At 44.5% G+C, this 25,471-nt stretch overlaps 1 protein-coding gene across 1 annotated transcript in view; it reads right to left on the reverse strand.

Annotated features, from left to right (window-relative positions):
• Positions 1–25,471, reverse strand: part of tenm2a (teneurin transmembrane protein 2a) — a gene marked incomplete at both ends in the record, with an annotated part of 398,840 nt that overhangs the window by 127,862 nt on the left and 245,507 nt on the right. Inside the window, 1 exon segment of the mRNA XM_080746746.1 lies at positions 21,465–21,723. Within this exon segment, the coding sequence (XP_080602872.1) occupies positions 21,465–21,723 (259 nt within the window).

Raw genomic sequence — 25,471 nt, forward strand, 5'->3', positions numbered from 1 at the left:
GCCAGTGGGGCCATGGGGGGAGGGGGATTTGCAAAGGACAGGGGGGAAAATGACATTTTACATGTGATATGTGTATGTATGTATATGTTACAGTCAGTTTGGGTAACTCAGTGAGATTGGGGTAATAGCGCTCGTTTTGTCGTTCACCACACACCCCTAACACCACCTGGATCAATTCACCTTGATAGTCTCTTATCAGCGCACCTGTGTAATTCTGCGTATTCACCATGAGATGGCGACAACAGCCATTCACTTGTGTAGTCGCTGACTCGTTTGCGACACCTCTTTTGTTGTTTATCCACTAGCCTAGCTCAGCTGTGTTTAGCCATTAGCTTACTGTGCCTAACTCTAACCCTAACCCTAACCTTAACCTCTGTAAAACTATGCCTAACCCTAACCTCCATGTGGTGAGGCGCTATCATTCCTGCCGACGCTACGTTGTAGTTGTTGTGGATCAAAGCGACCGCTTGTTCCGCCCCGCGCCGCACAACGAGCGCTCCTGTTCTCAATTTCACTGAAACTCAAAAAAACTGTGACCTATCCACGGCCCATAGTGCATTGCGCAGACGTTGCACCGAGCTTCCAGCGCCGCAGCCGAGTGTGATTTACAAGCTCACAACGGTTGCATCTGACACGCGACGTGAGCTTGTATGTCTGCTGTTAAACCGGAAGTGTGGTCCAAAAAATCTCCAGTAAACTCCCGCGGAAAGAGGTGGATATATATATATATATATATATATATTATATATACTGTATATAGGCCGATATACATACATACATAAGAGCGAGCGCGCGCGCGCGCGCGCGCGCGCGCACACACACACACACACACACACACACACACACACACACACACACACACACACACACACACACACACACACACACACACACACACACACACACACACACACACACACACACACACACACACACACACACACACACGTATTATATCAACACCAACACCAATTAATTTCAAAAGATTATCCTACCCTCAGTAGGCCTATGTTCTCCAAGAATTAAATAAAGGTTGAAAATATAATTCATACATTTTTGTCATTTTGCAACAGGAGGCTATATATCTATTTGGGGGTCCCTGGCACTGTAAAGTTTGGGAACTCATCGTCGTTGTCTGGTTGAAACCTTGTATGTCCAATTAATCGTACCTATTGCACTTATCATTTTAAAAAGGATTTAAAATAGAGAAAATAGCCGATCTACAAGCATCGCAAGGCATTGTGTGCTTGTAGATCGCCTATTTTCACTAGTTTTGTGCTTGAAGATACAAGGTTTCTGCCCGACAGTGACAATATATTCCTCTCTCTCTCTCTCTCTCTCTCTCTCTCTCTCTCTCTCTCTCTGATTGGCGGATTGGTGTCGAGGGGGACTGCCCCCCCCCCTTCCCCACCCGTATCTACCTGCCAGGTGCGCCGTGTGACAACACCGTGAAGTAGGGGGTGAAGAGGAGAGAGAGAGATAGAGAGAGAGAGAAAGCAGAGGTGATGCAAGAAGACGGTTATTTTCTAAAAATGTCAGATTGCCACTGTCACATCCATCACATCGAGTACACATGCACACAAACACATGCAAGCACATGCATCAATGGGTAGCCCACCCCTCTCCAGCACGCACGCACGCGCACACACACACACACACACACACACACACACACACACACACACACACACACACACACACACACACACACACACACACACACACACACACACACACACACACACACACACACACACACACACACACACACACCCTGTGGTGGAAAAAGTACTGACATTTCTTATTTAAGTAAAAGTATCAATACTGCAATGTAGAAATACTCAGTTACAAGTAAAAGTCTGGAATTCAAAATTGTTGTATTTGACAATTTGGCCAATGTTTAATTTTTAATTTTAGAGGTATTAAAAAGTCCTTACATTCTCACTTTAGAATTGTGCAGATACCGCCTATACAATTAAACTTTATGTTGGTTTGTTTACTGTTGAGAGAGAAAACAATGTTGCACATCTGGGGGATCATCTGGGGACCCTGCAAAATAATTTGGGGACCCCCCCACAGGTTGAGAACCACTGCTTTAAACCACTGTATGCGCACGCACACAAGCACACAAGCACACAAGGGAAGGCCTTCCCTCTGTGGGTGGTGCCAGATGGGATGGTGGATGGTTCTCCATTGCATTTAACACAGTATTTTCCTCAAAACCTTTCTTTATTCTTAAACTGACATGATGAAATCTGCTCTAACGAGAAGCTATATCCCAGATGTTCACAAAGGCTGCAATTTCTGCACTGTTAAGAAAAGGATAAAGTGTTGCTCCTACCACCCAATTAGACTGCTGTTCTGCTCATACAAGATAATGCCCTCTCTCCCCTCGTCTGGAGACTGTTATTACCGCTAGTATTGACCCCGATCCAGGCTTCATACCAGGGAGGCAGTCCAACTTTAATGTGCGACAGCCTATTTAACATTTTATACACAGACTACCTAACACTGCAGCCTGGAGTTATTATTTCTCTAGATGCCGAAAAGGCTTTTGACAGGTGGGACTACTTATTTGCAGTGCTAAAAGAACTGGGTTTGGTTCAACCAACTATCTGTACTTTGGATCAAAATCTAAAAATTCAGTGCCTAAAGCCTCTGTCCACACTAATCACCAAACACTTTCCTCTCCACGGACAGACAAGACAAGCCTGCTGTTTAGCCCCCTTTTAGTTATATTTCATTTGGCAGTCCAGCCTCTCTTGCGATAGGCCAATACCGCTACGTTCCAAACAAATCATTCTTGGAGGGATGAGGAGAAAATGTACCACGAGGTGTCACTATATATGCAGATCTTACATCTTTTCTGGGTTTCGTCTGCTGCAGATGATTTAAAATCATCTGCAGCAGATGAAACCCAGAAAAGATGTACTGTATATACGTAATACCAGTAAGACGCCCTAAGGGCGAGAAGAAGTGCGTGCACATGGGTGCGTGCACGTGGGCACTTTGGCATCTACAGTATACTCTTCTGCTGAGCTGGTCATCACTGTGATGTCAGTACAGGTCATAAATGGAGTCTGTGAGGACAAGTACATTCACAACATTCATTCCACATAGCATTACTCTCTCCCTTATTGTCAATCATTGTCTCCCTTTCCACCTTTCTATCTGCTTAGCTGATTGACAGCACTGTGAAGGCTAATGACTGCTTTAAGACAGCCCGGACTGAGTTGAATTGTGGAAACTAAGACTATTGTAACTAGCCCTTACCCGTTCAAAGATATGAGCTCCGAAATGATGTGCAGTGTGTGGATTATGGGATGTGCACTGTGCACACAGTATATGAGGGATGGAAAGTAACTTTAACTGGTGCTTGCATGCTAATATGTAGGAGCATCAATGTAAGAAATACCCGTTCCATTTAACGGCTACAGAGATACTGTGTACCGATCTGCATGATTTTGGACAACATCTGTAACAGGGCCAGAACCCCCCCCCCCCCGCCCGCCCGCCCGCCTGCCCGCCTGCACACACACACACACACACTCCCCCCCCCGTGTGTGTGTGTGTGTGTGTGTGTGTGTGTGGGTTTGTGTGTGATTGTGCATGGCCTGAACAACAGCGCCCCTCCCTTAACATGTGTGGTCACAAAAGGTACTGTAGGCTAAATAGATATAGATACACCATAAAAATGCTATTATACAGCATACGATTTGTGAAAGTGACAAACGGGCTTCACAGTTATGTCAGGTGTGTTCATATGCTGATGGTGATGCGATTTCAGATCAATTGCTCCAGCCACCGAGGAGAAACGCTGTTTCATACAGACAGACACTCACTCACTCAGACAGACATTCGCAAAATTATAGTATAGATATGGGTATCTATCTATCTATGGGGGCATGTTTAAAAATGTATATTTTGGTACTCTAATGTTGTCCAGAATAGTTGTCACTGACCGATTTGAAAGATATTAAAGAATTGAGGTCCATGGCCTGATGCCAATGAGCACTATAAACAAACATGATGCTGATCGGCAGTAGCATCATGCAAGATTAGCTGGAGACTGTTTCATACACACACACACGTACGCAAGCACACATTCACCCACGCAAATACACACAGGCAAACACACACATACTGTATGCATGCACGTGCACACACATGTGCATGCATGCAAGCACGCATCACGCACGCACGCACGCACGCACACATGCACGCACTCACACACACACACACACACAGGAAAATGAAGTCCAGCCGACGCTGGCCTTCACTTTCAACTAACTTCTTCACTCTATATGTCACGGGCAGAGGGAATTAATTACAATGGCTATGGTGTGTGTGTGTGTGTGTGTGTGTGTGTGTGTGTGTGTGTGTGTGTGTGTGTGTGTGTGTGTGTGTGTGTGTGTGTGTGAGTGAGAGAGAGAGAGAGACAGAGAGAGAGAGACAGACAGAGAGAGAGGGACAGAGCACTAGTGGAGAAAGTGAACTGATGAATTACATGCATTCCATGTCATGCTGCAGTGATAAAGTGTGCATACTGTATGTCCCCGTGTGGCTGTACGTATGCGCGCATGCGTGTGTGTGTGTGTGTGTGTGTGTGTGCGTGTGTGTGTGCGTGCGTGCGTGCGTGCGTGCGTGCGTGCGTGCGTGCGTGCGTGCGTGCGTGCGTGCGTGCGTGCGTGTGTGTGTCAGCAGCCTCTGTTTGAGGGGCTGCTGCAGAGCGAGGCTGCTATGAGATGGGAATATGTCTATGGACTGTACTAATTATGAGTGGGAATGGAAAGTGTCTAATGTGCACTGGGGAGGTAATTGACATTGATTTATGTTGGGGAGGCCTGTGGAGGGGCTTAAGCATAGCAGGCAGCCAGCAATCACAACACTATCATTAGAGAAATGTGTGTGTGTGTGTTTGTTTGTGTGTATGTGTGCGTGCCATGTGTGTGCGTGTGCGTGTGGGTGTGCGTGCGTGCGTGCGTGTGCAGTGTTGTATAGTAACTAAGTACATTTACTTAAGTAATATACTTCAGTCCAATTTTGAGGTATTTGTACTTTACTTGAGTATTTCCAACTTCTACTCCACTACATCTCTGATCCAAATATTGTACTTTTACTCCACTACATTTATTGGAAAACTTTAGTTACTAGTTACTTTGCAGATATAATTTGTAATATTATAAAACACAAATACACCACTTAAGCCCTATGCGATGCGACGTGTTGTGAGCTTGTAGATCTGCTATTTTCAAACATTTTGTACTTTTACTTTTGGTACTTTAAGTACGTTTTGATGCCAATTCTTTCATACTTTTACTCAAGTACATTTTGAATTGTGGACTTCTACTTGTAACAGAGTATTTCTACATTGTAGTATTGATACTTTTACTTAAAGGAGCTATAGTCAACTTTTTCATTGTAGGGCCGACACTTTGTTTACATCCTAGTCTATAGACTAGAATGTAAACAAAGTGTCTGACAATGGCCAATATGATTATTTTATCATTATTTTATGCTTTTTGTGGTCATTTTTGAATAGAAACACATGTATGAAGCTTATTCTTTTATAAAATATTTTCGAAACATTATTTTTATTTTAGCATCCGTTTTTCAAGAAAAAGTTGACTATAGCTCCTTTAAGTACAAAACGTGAGTACTTTTTCCACCACTGGCCATATGTGTGTGTAAGTATGTGTGTGTGTGTGTACGTGCGTGAGAGACAGAGAGAAAAAGAGAGGGAGAGCTTGTGTATGAGTAAATATTGTACATCTGTGACAGTAGTCCAGCGCAGGGACATCACACATAATTAGAGGGAGCTGACAGATAGTCTCCCCATCCCCTTAACTCCCACTATCACCAGTTCGCTGTCATCCAACAGCTATACGTCCTGTCTTACAGGCACCAGCGCCAGGACACACACACGCGCGCGTGCGCATGTACTTAGGGGTGGGCGATATGGAAAAATACAATATCACGATATTGTTCCAAGCGGCGTCACGATACACGATCTTATGGTGATGACTTATGTCAGTTTTTATGGTTATTTTTCAAGTTGCTTAACGGTACAACCACCTACAAGGTAACAAAACCTAAAAGAAAAAGGAGTAACAGACCATTTAGACCAGTGGTCCTCAAAGTGGGGTCCAGGGACTCTCTGGGTTCCTTTTGGGAGGTCTAAATTGACCCTTACAAGTACGTAACTCTGACAGTGTACAAATGAAACCAAATGGACCCGTAACCCTTACGGGTCCATTTGGTTTCTTTTGTATACTGTCAGAGTTAAGGGGAGACCTTGACATTGTGAAGTTTGAGATCTACTGATTTAGACCAAACCATGCAGGTTTAAATGCATTTTGCATTGCAATTCAACAGGATTTTTTTATAAGGCTCCCTCATTGTATCACAACCCATTCTCACCCCCTCTGCTTCACCCTCCCGACGCATTCCCAACTCGCTTTCTGCTTCACCCATGCGACGCTTTGGGAGCGCCTACTGCGTCTACGGTCAGACGCGAACGGAGATTTTTAGGACGAGAACGAAGTCTTAGTACGCATGCGCCGACATGTGTTTACTGGAATATTTTACGATGACGGCCGTCACGGGGAATCGAACCCCGGTCTCTGGATTTGCGTTACCATGCTCTACCGACTCTACCAGATGACTGGGAAATACCCTTTTTTTTGTGCTTTTATCTTTGACAACGTGGATGATAACGTAGTCCCTTCTTTGAGCCGTATTCGGACGCGGAAGCAGTCCCCTGGTCAAAATTTACTATTCTGTCCATAACGGCACATAATTCGGTAACGCCGCTGAGTCGTCTCATGCGCCGTTCACACCGCTCGCCGCGGCGACTCGGTCGCTACCGCTCCCTCGGCGGCGTCTCACGGGGTTCATTGGCGCCTGAGACGGCGCGGCTCCGTCGTTTATAGTGGCGTGAGCGGTAGCGACGGGTGGCTGGTAAACCAGTAAGCCCTTCAAAGCGGTATCGAATCCCGCTTCGGGAACTACTTTTTTTTTCTTTCTTCTTAGACCACCCAATGCGTCCAACCCGTGAAACAGTAGGCAATCCCAACGCGTCTATCGTCCGACGCAGTACAGTACTTCACAACGCGTCGGTTGTATGCCGCTTTAGGGGTGAGAACCTGTTGTGTATCACGATATTTATCGCCATATCGCCCACCCCTACATGCACTGCACACTTTATACGCAGGCTTCCTTCTCATGGGTTTGTCCTGTGTGACCCCCAAAATATTTTGGATCCATATAACGCTTTCAGCAACAGACGAGAGGAGGTGAGAGGAGGTGAGAGGAGAGGAGAGGAGAGGGGGACTTGTGAGATGGAGAGGGAGAGAGAGTGAGAGAGATGGAGAGAGAGAGGCGGAGAGAGGGAAAGAGTGGGTGGAAGTGTTTTTGTTGCATTCCAACCCTGCTCCCCAATGAGCAAGAGGAGGACCTGGACAATTAACCACAGAGCATAGAGCATGCTGGGTAATTAGCAGAAAGTCAAGGCTCGCATTCCCCCCTGAGCGAGTGTGTTCTATCCCCGACACACACACACACACACACACACACACACACACACACACACACACACACACACACACACACACACACACACACACACACACACACACACACACACACACACACACACACACACACACACACACACACACACGAAACTATGCACGCACTCACCAATACACATGCCCACACGTGCACATACCACACGCGCACGCCAACACGCACACATGCACGCCCACCACTCCACAATCTTCTGGTCTCTTTCAAACGTGTGGTTTTTGAGGACTGGGAGAATCGTTATTAGAGGTCAAGGACGATTACAGCAGTAGATGTGCTCTCTGTGAGTTGGAGAGGACCACAGTGCAAAGTAACCATGGTCAGATGATCTTTGTAAAGTCGGTTTTAACCCATTTAGACCCGAAAAAAGTGGGAGCGTGTCCATATTGTGACATAGCATCTGTTCGACGGTTCATTCTTTCGACACAGGTTTTAACCTGGTGAAAAGCTAACCTGCCGACGTGGGTGAATGTTAACCTCTATGCCTAAACCTCTATGTGATATGTGTGGGGGCCAAAACTGGCTCAATAGCGCAGTCCTCCCACTCAGGACAAGGTGGTACTGCAGCTGAAAATGCTCTGAAAGCCAGGCAGAAATGACAAGGGCTCTGTATTCAGGAGTGGTAATTTAGCCTCAAACCTTTTGAAAAACGTTTTTGGGACACAAACAATGTTATATAAATTATTTTTAAATGCATGGTGTAGAACCTTTAAGTAGATTGTTCGATTTTATTGTATTTTCCTTAGCCATAACCATCTATTTTTCACAAGTTTATTTTCTGTAAAAAGCCATTTGGGCCAAGTCATAAATAACATTGTGAAGCAATTGAAAGAGAGATGTGCTCAGCTATCTTTTAACGTTATCCCGTTTGATAGCAGGCAGACAGATAGACAACAACCCAAACAAATAGCAGACAAATGTACATTAGTATGTTTTAGTGTTTGTGTGGAATATACTAATTGCACATAATCTATCTATAAATGCGAGAAGTCTCTGCGTGTGTGTCTGTCTGTAATCCGCGTATCTCGAGAACCGTTCGTCCCACCGGCTTCAGATTCGGCACGCGCGTTCCCCGCCGCGGCGCGGAGTGCAGTGCCGGGCCTCGACCCGACCCGACGCACGGTTTTCCCAAACCGGCGCGAAACGTTCGGAATCTCCTTATGCGGGGCTGATTGTTGACATCAGGCTGTTCCGGAGGAAATCGGCGCAAGCGCTGACTCATTGTGACATCACATCATAAAATGGAATAAAATAATGCACATTGCAATTGTCTTACGTTATGTGTAAATAAAGCAAATAAAAGAGAGAAGTTATCAAGTAATGTCATTTTTTATTGACATTTTTGTAATGTGGCCCACAAGTTCAGAAGTTTGAGTTGCAGCGTTGTCATCTTGTCCCTGACTGTCAATTCCACAGACAAACACTGCTACAGTACATTATATTATGACTCACAGAGATTTCTCGCATTTATTGTAAGCTGAATACATTCAGCCACAGTTCAACCACTTTCATGTCATAATGAAAATTGCAAAAATAGCCAATCTCGAAGCTTGTGAGCTCATACGTCTTCTAATTCCACTGCGCTACATTGTTGCACGGCAACGTATAAACTAGGACTTGAATGTAATTGAAGTAGTTGAATGACGTCAATCAAGCATCATCTAGCTATTAATTAACCGGATGTCTGTCTGCCGTCCACCGTCTGACCGGCTGACCAAACAAAGCCCAACTGACAACGCTACAGTGCCCAAATTTGGAGATGACATCACAGACTGGCCTGGACACGGAACACCATATCGTCACTGTCGGGCAGAAACCTTGTATCTCCAAGTTTCAAATGTAAACGTTTTGTAAAGCCCTGCTTCATCATACAAGGCCATAATTGCAAAACGAACAGTTTTGGACATACAAGGTTTTCACCCGACAACGATGATATGCAGTATGGGCATAGAATAGTGCCAGCCAGTCAGACAGATACAATGGGTATTGCACAACTGGACATCGATGGTGACTATTCTGCCCAACGGGCACCCGTCTGGGTTCTGAGACTCCTACATTCAATCCCTCATCGCACAACCCCCGGGCACAGGACTAGTGATTCTCTCTATTCATTGGAATATTTGTATATATTTTATAAGGATGTCAAGAAACAAATAAATGTGATACTAAATGGATGTTACAGGGAAGGATAGACCTCCTGTATCAAACCTGATTAATAGATACTGCCATCCAGTGATCTATCAGGCAACTTGAAGGAATACAATAGTTCTAGTGAGGTCGGCCCCAGTGGGAAGTCACTCTCTCAGTCGTCGGTGCTATAATTACAATTTACAATTTAAGCGTTTAGCAGGTGCTGTTTTCCAGAGCCGCGTACAAGGTCATGAGAAGTGACGCGAACATTTATCACACAACACAACAAGGTACGTGTTAAAGGAATTAGAGTTCGGAGAGAACAAGGATAGGCTACACATTAAGATAACAGTTGAACAATAGCTAGGAGTTGGAATACAGAATTAAACCATGTTGGCCCTGATCACAGATGGCCTGTCTGAGACGGAGGTGTAATTTCAGAAAGAAATAGGCAGCGGTGAAAAATAAGTCACCATGGACCCTTTTTAAAAATAGCAAAAATAGTTGATCTGTAGGATCTCAACGCGTCACCAAGCAACGCGTTGAGAGCTTGTAGAGCATCTACAAATGTGCCGTTTCAACTCTTCAGTATTTACTGCTCTTTCCTGACAATGTCCTGCAAATGGTTTCTTTCCCTGTTTTTCCTTTCTAATGTTTAGGGAGAATGGAGCGTATTTTTGCAGAAACTCGCCAATGGCAAGAAACCACTCCATTCCCATTGAAAAGCAGAATCCACCTTCATAGGTAGATTTAAAAGGTCATGAAAATAGCTAATATAGCTGATCTATAATCTGAAAGTTCTGCAAATCGCCTGAAAATCTACTGTCTTGCCAATGGCAGGACGTGTGAAGTTTTGAAAAGGCACATCTGTATTTTCACAATTTGCTTGGGGGCGAAAAGAGAAAATGTTGCCTATAATGACTTTCCCAAAAGAGGGAAGCCACGTTCACTCTTTAGGGCGAGGTCACTTTTTTTTTCCTTAGGCGTCTTACTGGTATTATTATATTATGCAGCAATATTTTACAATCAGCTTTTTCATGATTTTTCGTCCTTGTCCCCATTTTTCATTTCGCTAGACAACTAAGCTTAAAAAACAAATTGAATTTATGAGCAAATTAATAATTAAATGGAATTAAAGGGCGTTCTAAATGTTCAAGCACTCTGTTTAATGTTTCAGTGCCCTGTTTGATGAAACAACAACATGGTCTGTCATTAACAGCCTTGAGTAGACAATCCTCCATGAGGAGAGTGTTGATAACAGCACTGTTACATGTCCCCCAGCTGCTAAACTAGAATGATGTGATTAACTCATTTAACGGCATTAAAAAACAGCGACTTTCGGGGTTGACTGCGGCGATGTCCTTAACTTTTAACGTGGGCACGTGGCCATACTGGATTACTCAAAAGTTTTTTTTGGAAGGGCCTTGGAAAAAATACTTCCAATGTCTATTTTTTCTTCAGCTACCAAATGGTCCGGTCTGCCAGGAATCGAACCGGTGACTCGCTGTCAGGCATTAGAGCCCATGTGGGACAGTAAATGTATATACAATGATTACAATGATTGTGCATTGCGTTCACCGATTCACACAGACATTCATACACCGATGGCGGGGGAAACCCTGCAAACCTGCTCATCGGGAGCAGTTAGGGGTTCAACGTCTTGCTCAAGGACTCTTCCACGGTAACTCTGGGGGAGCCCGGGGATCGAACATGGAACCTTCCGGTTCCCTAGCGGCCGCTCTACTTCCTGAGCCACTGCCGCCCCTTACAGTATGATCGGGTCACTGAAAAAAAAAGAAGCAAATCTACAAGCTCACGTGTCGATACGGTGAGCTGAGGTTAAAGGCATTATTTATTTTTTTCGTTAATTTGGTCCGGCACTACTCACATGAGTCAACCAACTCAATCTGGTCTCCTGTGAGAGCGTTCATTGAAGTGGTCCTCAAAGCAGAACTCCAGAGGATGTTACGTTATGTGGGGGCATGGAGCGATAGGCCGCGCCGCATGCCGGCGGGGGATTCTCCACGCGGACCATACGGCAGGTCGTGAATCTCTCTCCCCTCTCCGCTGCCTATTAGCCACCTCCACCCTCCCACGCCTCTCCTTCTATCCCCTCCAGCTCTCCATCTCTGCGTCAGTGGCGTCAGTTCAGCAAAAACAAAGGTATGGCAGCGTGACCGGTGTCTTGCGCGACACCAGTCATGTTGCCATACCTTATGATTACTATCAGTGGATAGTATTATTTTACCGCAGGCACAAGTAAACAACTGAGTGAACTGACTGCCACACTTGAAAAAAATGTGCCTCTGCTGCTACAATAATACTTTGCACCTGTGCTGACCTACTGAACCGGGGAATAAACCGTTTATCAAGATAGGGGCGGGGAGGGGGAATATAATACCTTGTGATAAGGTATTGTCTAATACCTTTTGTTCTAATTTGCATTGTAGTTAGTTTAAAGTAATTTAACAACAGAATAATCAACGCAGATAGCCATGGAGACATTTGTGAATTTATTTTAAGAAGTACATTTTATCTTCTTTCCCCCCTGGAGCCGGTTACATGCTGCCATTCAGACATCCCCCCCATTCAGACACTAACCCTATACCTAACCATAACCCTAACCTCAATGGAAGTGTTGCCAATGGCAACATGTCTGAGTGGAGAGCGTATGGCAGCTGCCATACCAAATTGAAGCCTCTGCCTCCGTGTACACAATGTGCTCGCCGTAAATGTCAGCCGTGTTGCTGTAACCGCGGGTAGCGTCTCCAGATCCATCTCAACACTCATGCATTTGAAAGTAACCCCTACCCCTCCCTACACACACCAACGGATAAATTGAGAATGTGCGACCCCGTCACTGATCTTATTTCTCCCCTCACAGGAGTGCTCCGTCCGCGGGACGGAACGTCCCGTGATGAGGCAGAGATTGAAACTGGCATCAGCTGGCCGAGAGGCTCCGCGGGACCGATTGGAAATCAGGTGCTTTTTTTCCCCTCCGATGCTCAAACACATGCGTGTGTCCAAGACCACGCGATTGCTAGGTACACACACACACACACACACACACACACACACACACACACACACACACACACACACACACACACACACACACACACACACACACACACACACACACACACACACACACACACACACACACACACACACACACACACACACACACACACACACACACACACAGCACCAGCAGAGATGTGCACGCACGGAGCAGCTCCATCTTTAGTCATTTATCTCACACTGCAAACGTAACCATGTTCCATGGAGCTCAATCTCTTCTCCTCCTCCACCCCTGAAAGAAAAACAATCTCCTTCAATCACCTCTCAATTCTTCTCTCTCTCGCCTTCCCCCGTCTCTCTTGATCGTCCCCTATTCTGTAAACCACTCCTTCCCATGCATGCCTTCCTCCCTTACTGCTCTGACTCCTGATGATCTGCTTTGTTCTTTCTTTCTTGAATTCTTTCTTGAATTCTTTCTTGAATTCTTTCTTTTCACTTGAATGGAGCATCTTATGTGTAGAAATCCATGCCGTTACGCCACATCTCCAGTATTTACTTGATTATGCTTAGTTGTGTGGTATCAAGTACCAAAAATAGCCGACCTCCAAGCTCACAACGCGCTCACAGCGTGGCGCGTTGTGAGCTTGGAGATCGTCTATTTTCAATATTTTCACCAAAAGGACATATCAGCCCCTGCCTCTCTAATATTCTCTGCACATCCCTGTCACTTAGCATGCATGCAGGCAGGTGTGTGTGTGTGTGTGTGTGTGTGTGTGTGTGTGTGTGTGTGTGTGTGTGTGCGTGCGTGCGTGCGTGCGTGCGTGCGTGCGTGCGTGCGTGTACATCAGCATGCATGTGTGCACCAGGCCTAAACCCATGGTAGTCTCGCAAAACCTGAGCTATAAGCAGCCTCACCGGGTCTCCAAACAACACGATAACATTAATCACAACTATAAGACATCACTTTACTTTACTTTCGTCAAATCACGGGTCTATATTATCGCCATGGTGACGCAGATGCAGGTAACCAGGCAATTATGGCTGGAAATAGCATGGCGAGCTTGGCTGTTTTCGCGGCCACTCTTCACTAACTGCTGCATATATATATTTTGTCACTGTCGGGCAGAAACCTTGTATCTCCAAGTTTCAAATATGTACGTTTTCTGTGTAAGTAAGCCCTGCTTCATCATACAAGGCCGTCACACAAAAGTAGTGAAAACAGCCGATCTACAAGCACAAACGCCTCGCATCACGAGGCGTTGTGCGCTCGTAGATCTGCTGTTTTCACTAGTTTAGTTCATTTTTTTAAAATGATAAATACAAAACGAACGATCTTGGACTTACAAGGTTTTCCACCGGACAACGGCGATATATACTGAAGGCGATGTGGACCTGAGATCAGTGGAGCTGAATTAAACATGGCGGTGGCTTCATGAATAGTGCATGGAGCCAGGAGCTCCTCTGGGGGGCTGGTCTGGGACCAGCCGGGGTTAGAAGCCCTGGCGCTCAGCAGGAGAAACACAACTACACAGCCCAGAGAGCACGCGCACACACACGCACACGCTCCCACATATATACATATAAGCAGTGGTAGAAAGTAACTAAGTACATTTACTTAAAGGGGCACTCCACCACTTTTCAACCTATGTTCATATAATTGGTCCTCACTCAAAAATAGATTTTTCTTTTTTTCTTTTTTTTTTTTCTTCAGAGGAGGGCTTTGGGCTGGTCAGAAACCCATAGTCTTGTGACATCATCGATTACCAATCCAGCTTATAGAAAGTGCAGGCTTTCTATTCCTGAAAAGTTGCAATTTTAAAGTGGAAGCCATTGTTCTCGCAATAATAAAAATCTAAATATTTTTTTCAAAAATATTGATTAACATTTTTTTTGGGGAAAATGATGATGTCACAAGACGATGGATTCTGAACTTCCCACAGCTCTCCTAGGAGACTTGGACTGAGTAGAAACAAATTGTGATTATTTTATCATGAACATTAGTGAGGACCTATTATATGAAGACAGGTTGAAAAGTGGTGAACTACTCCTTTAAGTACTGAACTTAAGTAAAAACTTGAGGTACAGTATGTGTACTTTACCTGAGTATTTCCAATTTCCAATACTTTTACTTCTACTCCACTACATCTTGGATCCAAATATTGTACTTTTACTCCAGTACATTTATTTGGGAACTTTAGTTACGAAACCGTGCACAAAAAGTAAGGAAACTCAACTTCGGTCCATTATATCTCCCCTTTAATAATACCAATCGGTATTGTGTTTTACAGATTTTTTATTGTTAATTAGTCACCTTTACAACGAGGTACAGCTCGTAAGCGTTGGTCATTCGTGGAATGAGCAACACAGCGTGTACCCACACAACGTGTGGGTAGCGGCGAACAGAAATGTGCCAACATCGCCTGCAATACTGTTCTGCTGGCATTTACTGACACTGACACTGAGCTTAATATTAACAAAGTGTAAAAATGGCCAATATGTGTTGTATTCTCTTTTCATTATACTGTGGGAGAGTGCAATCATTCAAAGCACCAAGCAACAAAGGTGAATACCAACAGAACAGTATTGCAGGCCTGGTCATTTTGAACATTTTTGGAGGGGTGCTAGCCACAAGTTTGGCTGTGTTGCTCATTCCACAAATGCCAGATCCTTACAAGCTGTACCTTAGTGTAAAGGTGACAAATCAACAATAAGAATGATATAAAAAACTCGGTTTAGTTACTTTGTATATTGATTATTATTACAAAACATACATTAACCGCTTTAACCCTATATTGGCCATTTGAAAATAGCCAATCTACAAGCTCATAATGCGTCGCAAAAAGATTTTCAACATTTTAAAACATGTGAAATGGGACATTCTGTATAATGAGTACTTTTACTTTGATACTTTAAGTACATTTCAATGCCAACACTTCTGTAGCCTACTTTTACTCAAGCACATTTTGAATTCCGGACTTTTACTTGTAACAGAGCATTTCCGCATTGCAGTATCGATACTTTTACTCAAGTAAAAGATGCGAGTACTCATTCCACCGCTGCACATAAGTGTGTGTGTGTGTGTGTGTGTGTGTGCATGTGCAAGCATGTGCGCTGCATGCGCTCATGAATAGTAATACGCTGCGTGAATGCTCCCTCTTTGTGTACTGTACAAGAGCACGTGAAGGGGGGCGAACTGTGACACCGTTTGTGTATTTGATGCTCTCTGGCTCTCTCACGTCGGCGAGCCCACGCTCCTAATGGTTTTCGAAACGTAGCCGTTTTGTATCTTACTGCCCGTCACTTGAGAGCAAGAGGCCAGAAGCAATTTGCCTTTTTGGGTTGGGGGCGGGGGGAGGGGGGACTTTGTTGCCTTAACCCGCTCAGACCCGGAATAATTTTTATGCTTTAGCTATTGAAAAATAGCAGATATACAAGCTCACAGCGCGGCACCGAGTGCCGCGCTGCGAGCTTGTAGATCTGCTATTTTTGAAAATAATACAAATCTCAAATCTCTCTTTCTCAGGGTCTCTGGAATAAAATATTCTGAGATGGGGAAGTCCTAATTCTAGGGGGTCCTTGACATGAAAAGGTTTGAGAACAACTGACACATGAAACATGCGTTTTTTTCAAAAACCTTTTGAAAATGTATAAGATATTTATAGAATCAGGTCAATCACATTCAAAGAATGAATAGCTGCAAGCTTTTTTTAAGCAAACATTTGTAACTCAAATGTTGCTTCTGGGGATCCCTGGAACTAAATATTTTGAAATGGGGGTCCGTGGACAAGTAATACATATCATTTTGGGGGTCCTTGACATCGTTTAAAAAAAAAAAAACCTTAGAAGGATTTAGAAGACACTTATAGAATCGGGTCGAAATAATCAAAGACTTGCACAAATTTTCACTATTAAAAAAAATAGCAGATCTACAAGCTCGCAGCGCGGCACTCGGTGCCGCGCTGTGAGCTTGTATATCTGCTATTTTTCAATAGTTAAAGCATAAAATAATGGCTAAATAATGCGTTCTCGGTCCACATGGCTTAAAGATGCAGGGGAGATGATGCACTCGGTGACACACAGTGACGGACGCTCTGCACCATGCAGCCCCGAGTCTAGTTAGTATTCTATAGGCTGGCGCTTCCCGCCAGCCCCTCCAACCATGGCCTGAATAGCAGTCACATACATTTACTGTGAGCCCAAACGCTTGACTCATCTTATTTCCAGTGGGACATTACCATCAACTGATAACTCGGTAATATGCAGTAAAACGAGGGGAAAAAAGTAATGGCTTCGCCGGAACATAAGAGGAAAATCACAGCAGAGTATTTTTTTTTTTACTAGGGTTAAATCCCTAGGGTTTTATCGCTTGCATTACGTTGTTAAGAATGACACGATGACGATTTAAATAGCACAATGTGATCAAATGTGATTCAATATTTATTAAATATTGCTGTTTGTTTGTCATCTCAAATGAATTTCCCGGCGGATTCCTCGTGACTCGCGTCAGTGCAACCACACGTTACAGTAACACCAAGCATGCCAGCACCAACATGTTATATTATTTATTTCATGTTCACAATGTTGTGAGCTTGAAGATCGGCTATTTTTTGGTAAAGAGATTTGGTAGAGAGTGAAAAAAAAAAGTATCAAGTACGTTATTTACACGTCGTCCGTTTATAGAGGGTTTAAGTGGTAGCGGATATGAATCTTGGAAAATAAAAGGTGAATTGATCCCAATGCATGACGGAGGATTATTTCACGATAAATTAAAGCTATACTGTGTAAGTTGCTCAACTTGTGGTCAGTAGCTCTATAGCAAACCTCGGTCGCGTCCGCGTCTTTCGGCCGTTTTTCGGTTCTCAAACCCCCGCGTCTGCCTCCACCTCGCCGAGATCTATCTTTTGAGGGGTCCCTGGTTGCTGTGCGTTCAGCCATTCCGGAGATACATTCCTTCACCCATGCTTCACCGTGCACCCGAGTATAGAGACACACGGGAGACTACAAATATGGCCGCCCTAGCGACCCCACTGTTCCGTTATTTTCAAGCTTCGCCCACGGAAAGGGCTTGACAGGACACACACTCGTTTACAATTCGTGCTTGGCTTTAGTTGTTATTGTTATTGTAACAAATTGCACAGATTATAAACCTGAAATAAAAGGAAATAAAACATTCTCACAATATATTCATACATTTGCAATAAAACATAATGCAATAATACTACCAAAATGAAATGCATACAGTATGTCTGGCTACTCTACTAGCTCACATAAACACACAGTGCAAAATGCATTGATAAACTAGCAAACCAAAACATGTGTTCTACTGACTCACATAGACACACTGGCAAAGTGTACTGTAGTTCTCTCACTTTAACTACTAGCACTACAAATGGGCTCGAAATAATAGTGAACTACACTACCCACAATGCTTAGTAAACACAAACGTGCTCAGACACTTGTCACTGATTGACGTTAATCAGCCGGCTGGCTGCGCTAGCATGGTAGCTAACCAGATGCTAACCAAACAATCACACACAACCTACAATAATAAAGTGTCTTAAAGTGACCATTTCAAGTTGCAATGCAAACGTTTTCACACAGAAACACTAGATCAAGCTTTGTGCTTCACTAGCAGGCAGATGTAGTTAAAGAATATAAGTTACACTCTAGCATTGTTTTACATACCAACGGCCAGTGTGTTCCTGTCAATGGTTAGAATGAAATGAACGAAGCTTTGCACTCCGCGCCACCTAGTGACTGCTAGTATGAACTGCGCATGCGCATAAGTATATACTGTAGAGTACCAGATATGTAATCTTAACATTAAACGTATGAATTATTTCAATACAAGTAGAAAATGTAAATAGAAAATATATAGAAATAGTAAATTTACAGTATAAATATTTTAAACTGTTCCCATTTCTTTTATACATGAATTATTTATACCCATGAATTATTTTAACAGCTGACAATTATTTAAATATTAGAGCAAGTGACCAATTGGACAAAACACCCACTCCAAGATGCGCTGTGATTGGCCGGCAGTGTATAACCCTTGCTGTGATTGGCCGGTAGTGTGATGACGCAATTTTTCCGCGAAAACCGGTCCCCGGTAGGGATCATAGAAAACATATAAAGAGAAGGCTTTAGAAGCTGAACATAACGGATTGGGGGTTCTAAAACTTTAGCGATTTAACAGTTAGGACAATTTTAAGATTTGTTTTATAAAAAAGAGTTACATGGTATAACTTTAAATCTCCACAATACAATTATCGTGAGTGTTTTTTTTTATCACAATAAACGATAATATCAATTATCGTCCCATCCCTAGTTTGAATTAGCCCTTTGCAGGTCAGCATCCACCATCTCATTGCGTCGCAAGAGATTCTACCTGTTCAATCAAACGTTTAACCAATCCGAGCATGTATACTGTACACTGAAAAAAGTGAACTTGGCCAGCCATTCATATAAATAGTTGTTTCTGCTTGATCTGACACTCTAAAATTACTTTTCTGTCTATTCATTGATGTAACCTAATTTAAGCAGGTTTATTGAACGTAAAGCTCTATGCTATTGAACGTTAGCACTATGCTTGGGACGCCGGAGAAGCTAGCGCTCTCTGGTCTGCTCGCAGATGAGTGACTAAAGTAATGAACTAAACAATGGAAGAGATTCGGAGGGAGAAGAAAGAATAACAGAGCAATAACAGAGTTAAGCCCTTTGCACACAGGCGCGTTTAACCGCACGGATAAAACGGACAATTTCATTTTTTTAAAAGAAAACAATGATTCTCTATGACCTCATGCACACCGGCTCCGAATTAGCCGTGCGACGAGTTGCTGCGGCCGTGCGTTTTTTTCTCGATCGAACCAAGTTCGATTTGTGCGTCTTGTCGCATGCGGTAAAAAACTCATCACTCCTTTTATGACTCCTTTTTGGATCCGCAGCGCAGATTCCGCACAGCCTTGCACACCAAATCCAATGCGTTTTATTCATGCAGCAAACGAAAAAAAACCCGCAACTGTCCTGTGTGCAAAGGGCTTTACTCCAACTGATATTTGGTCACCCAAAAGAATGACACACGTCGTATCGCAGAGAAACTTGCAGTGTGGTCGGTCTCTCTCTCTCTCTCTCTCTCTCTCTCTCTCTCTCTCACACACACACAGGAGTGGCGCTGTGCGAGCCTTTGTGTGAGTGTGTGTGTGACACTCAAACGCACACACGACGCAAGTCTTTTTTTACCACATGTTGTACAGTACAGTACCTGACGAGAGGCACAAAAATAGATGAGCGAACGGGGGAAAAGAAAGTTGCCGGTGAAAATAAGGAAAAAAGACGTGGCAGAGGTGGATTAATTAATTCATTAATTAACACCTGGCAGTTGATATGTTAATATGTCTATGCAAGAGGAGTACGTCTATCTACAATATACACAATAAATATAACAGGTTGAATTGCTATGGAAACAGAGGCGTCAATTGGATATGGCAAGGTATGGCAGCTGCCATACCTTGGATACAGGGGAGAAAAAATGTACTTCTTAAAATAAATTCATCATGCCTGTTGCTAAGGTATGGCAACTTGACTGGTGTCTTGCAAATACACCAGTCATGTTGCCATACCTTAGCTTTTGCTGAACTGACGCCACTGAATGGAAACGGTAAAAATATTTCTGCTCGTCGTGTCTGTCACTGTCCAGTCGTGTTCTTCACATTGCAGTGGAAACGACAATCGGTCACAGCTCTGCGCCTGGGTGTGGTTTGCATTTCCAGTTGCACACCCCAGTTTTAGGATTTTGTATGCAAGTGGTTGCTCTAGTTGCATTGCGATTGCAAATCATTGGTCTGGTCTGGACTGGGCTTTACTTGTTTGTATAACAACATCCCTAGATCTGAATCCCTGTCAAATGTTATAGAAGTTTGCAAACTATGACAGTGTAAATAAATCCTTTTCACTGTTTTCCCCCTAGGCTAGCCATCATATTGATCCCTCGTTGTGCAAACCTTTAGTTTTTCTTTACTTGTATTCTGACACGATTGCTACGTATGCTACAATGTGAAACACATTATCCTTCTAATAAAAACATATGTCTGTCTGTCTGTCTGTCTGTCTGTCTGTCTGTCTGTCTGTCTGTCTGTCTGTCTGTCTGTCTGTCTGTCTGTCTGTCTGTCTGTCCGATGTCTGTCTGATATCCCTGACATCACTGATACTAAACAGTGCCCAAATGTGAAAATAACTGACATCAATGATACCGCCGCCTGTACTGCGCATGCGTCGCCACCATGGTAACAGCCGCATGCTGAAACAGTGCCCAAATTTGATGACTGACATCACTGATACGTCTGGGTTTTCCAACATTACTTCAGAGACTCCTACATTCAATCCCTCATATACTGTGCACGCAAAAATGTTTGAAAATAGCTGATCTACAAGCTCACAACGCGTCGCGATGCGATCAACTATTTTCAAATAGCCACGGTATAAAATAAGGCTATAAAGTGGTTTATGTATGTTTTATAATACTACGGTCGCAGAAATTGTTAAAATAGTCGATCTACATGCTCACAAATTGTGAGCTATTTCCACAATAGCACCGTGTTATACAAAATGTAATGCATCGACTCTTAGTGCTCGTCAGGGTGGGGGGTCCCCAGTTAAAAAAATCATTATTTGGGTTGAGAACCACTGTTTTACACCACTAGTGGAGTGGGTGTGGGATCTTGTACCTGGTCTCCAGGGGAACATTGCTGTTGAGGACCCAGCTGTCCTGGAGCTGCACGGACTCCGGGGTGGTGGGCCCGCCGTCTCCTCCGGTGCCGCCCGGGGCCGGGGCGTGGATGTTGGGGTTGCGTCCCCCCACTCCCCCTCCCCGCAGCGTGTTCCTGTTCAGGCTGTTGGCGGAGTGGTGCGAGAGCGTCTGGTGGTTGTGGTGGGGCGGAGGCAGGGGAGGCCGCAGCGTGGACTGACTGTGGTGGTTGTTGACCCCTGGTGTGGAGGAGGAGGAGGAGAGGAGAGCGTTAGTGTTGTAGTTGTTAAAGATGATGTGCCATGATTCCACCCTCTCCCAAAACATGATTATCAGGTGTTATGATTCTACTAGGAGGAAGATTCTTTCCAAAAAAGTGTACAGAAAGAGTTAAAATGAGGTTTTTATGTGGTCACCACCCACCATGACAACCAGGCATAATTAATGAACTAAACATTTGCCAAATTGTGAAATGTGAGCTTGTAGATCTGCTATTTTCACAATAGGACTGTGTTATACAAAATGTAATGCCAGCTGAAGTGTAATGCAAGCTGAAGTTAGCCACACCCACAGTGTTGGGTGAATGGTAAAAGGGGAGGGGATGATTATCCCCAGATAGAGTGATGTTACTCTATCTGTGGTTTTGGATCGGCACTTTTGACCCACAAGATTGCACCCTCGAGGAAGAAATCCACAATGCTAAGGGAATACATAATTGCTCATAACAACCACACCAGTGGGTCTAATGAAATACTGTCAACCTCCTAGACACATGAAAAACTGAAAAAGTAAAAAACTATGGCACCACCTCTTTAACACCCATGGGGCCAAACTCGTTCAGTAACGAGACAAGGCCACTGGAGGTCGCTGTGCCAAAACTCAGTTGTCTCGTTGAGAGACGAGACAAAGGGTTAACTTTGCAGCGTGCAGCTGCGCGCATGTTGTGTGCCCTGTGAATATATGTCATAACGTGACTCGCACAGAAGCAAAATAGTGCGTCTATGCTGCATTGACTCCCATTCTATGCTGAAACATAAAAAGGGCTTTATCTCTGAATAAGGTGCAAAGAACGCCAGGGAAGCAGAGATCTGCTTGTTTTCACGCAACACTTTACCGCGATGGTCGGCCTCGGTTTGGATTTTAGTTTCGCGAGCGTTTGTAAACAAATGGATTATCTTCCTCAATCGTCAGCGGACACTCACGTGCACACGCACAAAGCTTCCGAGGCTCTTCAAAATAAAGCGTAAGTGAACGGCGGCACCAGCAACAGCTAGAAATGTTAGATACCTTGGCTCCCATTGTGTTAAGCATTGGAGCCCAGAATACAGGAAAGTTGGAATTATGATGCGGAGAGAGTAGGGTTGGAATAAAACTCAAACTTTACTTGTGGAATAAACAGAAAAGGCAAACAATGTAGGACTCGCTTAGAGTCGCAAAACAACTGAGGTACACCACACAGGGCAAAGGAGAACTCAACAACAGGAGAAAACGTAGGAGCCAAACCCAAGGAGCCAGGAGCGTAGATGAAGAGCGGATCAAACAATAATTCAACAGAGTAGCATGTGAGACAGCCAAACAGTGGCAATGAACAAGCCAGGTGCCACTCGCAACAGGTGCATTAAATAACAAAAGGCGTCTTTCCACTGCAGGGCCAACTCAAAACTAGAACCTGAACTTTCCAGAACCAAGAACTTTCAAGAACCTGTTTAGTTCCAGTTTGGTCGGTACGCTGCCTTTGCTCTAGGGAGGGGAAAAAAACGTCTCCCTCTCTCTCACACACGGCGCGCCCACACACACACACACACACACACACACACACACACACAGCACGGCTCGGCTACTGCCTCGCGACTCGGGACGGGAGTCACCAATGGACGGGCGAATGTAGAGATGCGTATCTCCACCGTAGTTTGTTGTCTGTCTATCGACGTACATTTTCTTTGCTTCTAACTCCTGGATATTTTCTTCTCCCGCCCAGACACAAATAAGAGCCTGTATCATCACATTCACTTGACCAATGTGTCGTGGCTGTCGTCTGGCGTCGCGTCCATAGTGTTTCTGCCTGTCTGAATAGGATTTTAAAAATGACAGGGTTGTTTTGTGAGAGATTTCTCCCAGTTCTCCTCGGCGTAGTCTCCGCTCAAGCGGCTCAACCAATCAAGAGCAGTAGCGCTGCTAGCCCCGCCCATAGGTTCCCAGAACTCAAGTTTAGTTCTACCTCAGGAGCAGGACCTAAAAAAGGTTCCAGGAGGTTCCAGGAACCTTGTATGGAACCGGGCCGTTCGCAATGGAAACAAAACCAGAACCAAAAAAATAGGTTCTGGTTCCTGAAAGTTCTGGTTCCACCTTGCAGTGGAAAGGCGCCTAATGTCACACAGAATCACAAACAGCGTGCAGCTGTGTGGCCCGGGAGGAGTCAGTCAATCAAAAGACAGTGGAAGCAGGTGAGGGGGAAAAGGCAGGAGAAGACGAGGGAAAACTCCCAGAGGGACGGTGCAGGCACAACAGTAGTCGAGTTCTATCCACCTAAAGCGAGTCCAAGTCAAGACCAAGTCCGAGGGGGTCGAGTCAGAGTCAGAGTCATTCTACGAGCTGGAACCAGAACTTTACAGAACCTGAAGCAATTTTTTTTTGTTTCCATAGCGCACAGCCCGGTTTCAGACAAGGTTCTGGGAACCTTTTTTTAGGTCCTGCTCTTGATGTAGTACTAAACTTGAGTTCTACTAAACTTGAGTTCTGGGAAACGCGCTGCTGCTCCTTTTTGGGACCTTCCCGGTTAGGTCTGGTTATATGGAAAACTTGGTCCCGGAACATCACAGGTTCTTGAAAGTTCTTGGTTCTGGAAAGTTCTGGTTATAGTTCTGGTTTGGCCGTGAAGTGGAAAAGCTATCAAAATTGTTTCTCACACACACGTGTGCGCGCGCTCGTGAAAAAAAAGGTGGGGTTTCATATAGTACGATAAACGAAATGGAACTCTCCGGACTTCACCTTTTTACCCTCCATCCGTATCTCATTCGGCCTCGCGCCTCTCTCTACTTTCGAAGGAAGAGGAGGCGTGTGTGCGCGAGCGTGTGTACGCGTGTATTAGCTATATTAGAGCAGAGTGGGCGCTCATCTCGACGCACTCAGACTTGAGGAACATGTTGTTGTCAGCTAGAAACCAATACCAGCTCCCCCAACAGCGAGCTAATGGACTGCTGAGAGAGACGGAGCTGAAAAACAAGCCCGGATGACTCAGACAGAAACACCCATTCACACATCAACAATGATACCTCCCTCTCAATCTGTGGAGGTGCTCTCAGCCTGTGTGTGTGCGTGTGTGTGTGTGTGTGTGTGCGAGCGCACGTGCATGTGCATGTGTTTACAGAAAATCAATAGACCACATACTGTACGGTATGGGAGAGTTTTGGCACAGTTTGCATATTTCACGCTGTGTACGGGATGATAGCAGAAGCAGATACTCAGGTACTCAGTTAGTTCTATACCGAGAGACACAATTTGCAATATACAATTTGGGCATTAAGCAGATGCTCTCCTCCGGAGCCACGTACAAATTGCAAGACCGGATCGGAGTAAATGGCAGGAACGCCATCACCAGTCAACAAAGTGCGAAGACATTTCAAACCAAGCATCTCTCTAATCAACATTATAACATCTAAAATAAACAACATTCTTAGTCAATCAAACAATATGTCTACAGTGGGAGCGTGTCGATATTGCGACATAACATTTGTTAGACGTCCCAGTAGTCAGGGCCGCCGATGGGGGGGGGGGGGGGGGGACCGGTAAGGGTAAGGGTACCGTTGTCCCCCCTCCCAGGAAGGGGGGGCCCTGTGGTGGGGGGGCACCTGTTGAACGGGACTCGGGAGCAGTCTAGTTTGTGTAGGAAAGATTTGAGTGACTGTGAAAGAACTTTCTCGCAAGGTAATATTAAGACATCATGCTTTATATAAACCCTACTATATTAAGCCTAAACAGTTCTGCCAC

The sequence above is a fragment of the Nannobrachium achirus genome (genome assembly GCF_963921795.1).
Source record: "Nannobrachium achirus genome assembly, chromosome: 17".
In the NCBI taxonomy this organism is placed as follows: Eukaryota; Metazoa; Chordata; class Actinopteri; order Myctophiformes; family Myctophidae; genus Nannobrachium; species Nannobrachium achirus.